The sequence below is a fragment of the Merops nubicus genome, unplaced genomic scaffold (genome assembly GCF_000691845.1).
Source record: "Merops nubicus isolate BGI_N331 unplaced genomic scaffold, ASM69184v1 scaffold24937, whole genome shotgun sequence".
Classification (NCBI taxonomy): domain Eukaryota; kingdom Metazoa; phylum Chordata; class Aves; order Coraciiformes; family Meropidae; genus Merops; species Merops nubicus.
The window spans coordinates 4,350-4,990 of record NW_008619934.1 but is presented as its reverse complement, the minus strand read 5'-3'; the positions used below and the strand labels follow the sequence as shown (position 1 = coordinate 4,990).

At 66.5% G+C, this 641-nt stretch overlaps 1 protein-coding gene across 1 annotated transcript in view; it reads right to left on the bottom strand.

Moving 5' to 3' along the window:
- Window positions 1-641, bottom strand: part of PIPOX (pipecolic acid oxidase) — a 2,705-nt gene that overhangs the window by 637 nt on the left and 1,427 nt on the right. The window contains 4 exon segments of the mRNA XM_008943983.1: window positions 2-27; window positions 93-245; window positions 308-490; window positions 570-639. Of these exon segments, the coding sequence (XP_008942231.1) occupies window positions 2-27; window positions 93-245; window positions 308-490; window positions 570-639 (432 nt within the window).

Below are 641 nucleotides of genomic sequence, written 5' to 3'. Positions count from 1 at the left end.
AGTGGGGCTGCCGTGGTGGTAGCATACCTGGAGGGAAGTGGGTCAGGGGGGCTGGCCAAGGAATATTCCCACCACCACCGTGCCCCTCTCACCTTGACCAGCCCTGGGTACTCGAGAGCGGGCAGCCCGTAGATGCTGTGGGGGGCTTGGCTCAGCCCCAAGGTGATGAAGCAGGGACTGGCTCTGCCCACGCTGGGGTTCTCCGGCTCCTTCTCCCTCCAGTAGTAGACGTCAATGCGCAGGGGCTGAGGTCACCACATTAGCCTTGGCTGTGGCCATGGCACCCAGCGGCGCCACCAACCCTTACCTGCAGCGGCAGGTGAAGACCCAGGGGTGCCACGAGGGCACCAGTCCAAGCTCCAGCTGTGATGATGAGCCGGGGGGCTCGGTATACCCCAGCAGTGGTGGTGATGGTGAGCATGGCCCCGGGTTCAATGCGCAGCACCTTCTCCCCATCCCTCACGGTGCCCCCATGCCGGCGGAAGACGTCCTGGGTGGGGATGGTGACAGGAGATGGCTGCAGAGACGGAGCCAGGGAACCCCCATCCCTTCCCCTCAGCAGCACCCACCTGCACTGCCCGCAGCGCCCGGTCGGCGAAGAGCACCCCGCCGGTGCCATCCCACCGTGCCACCTCGCCCGC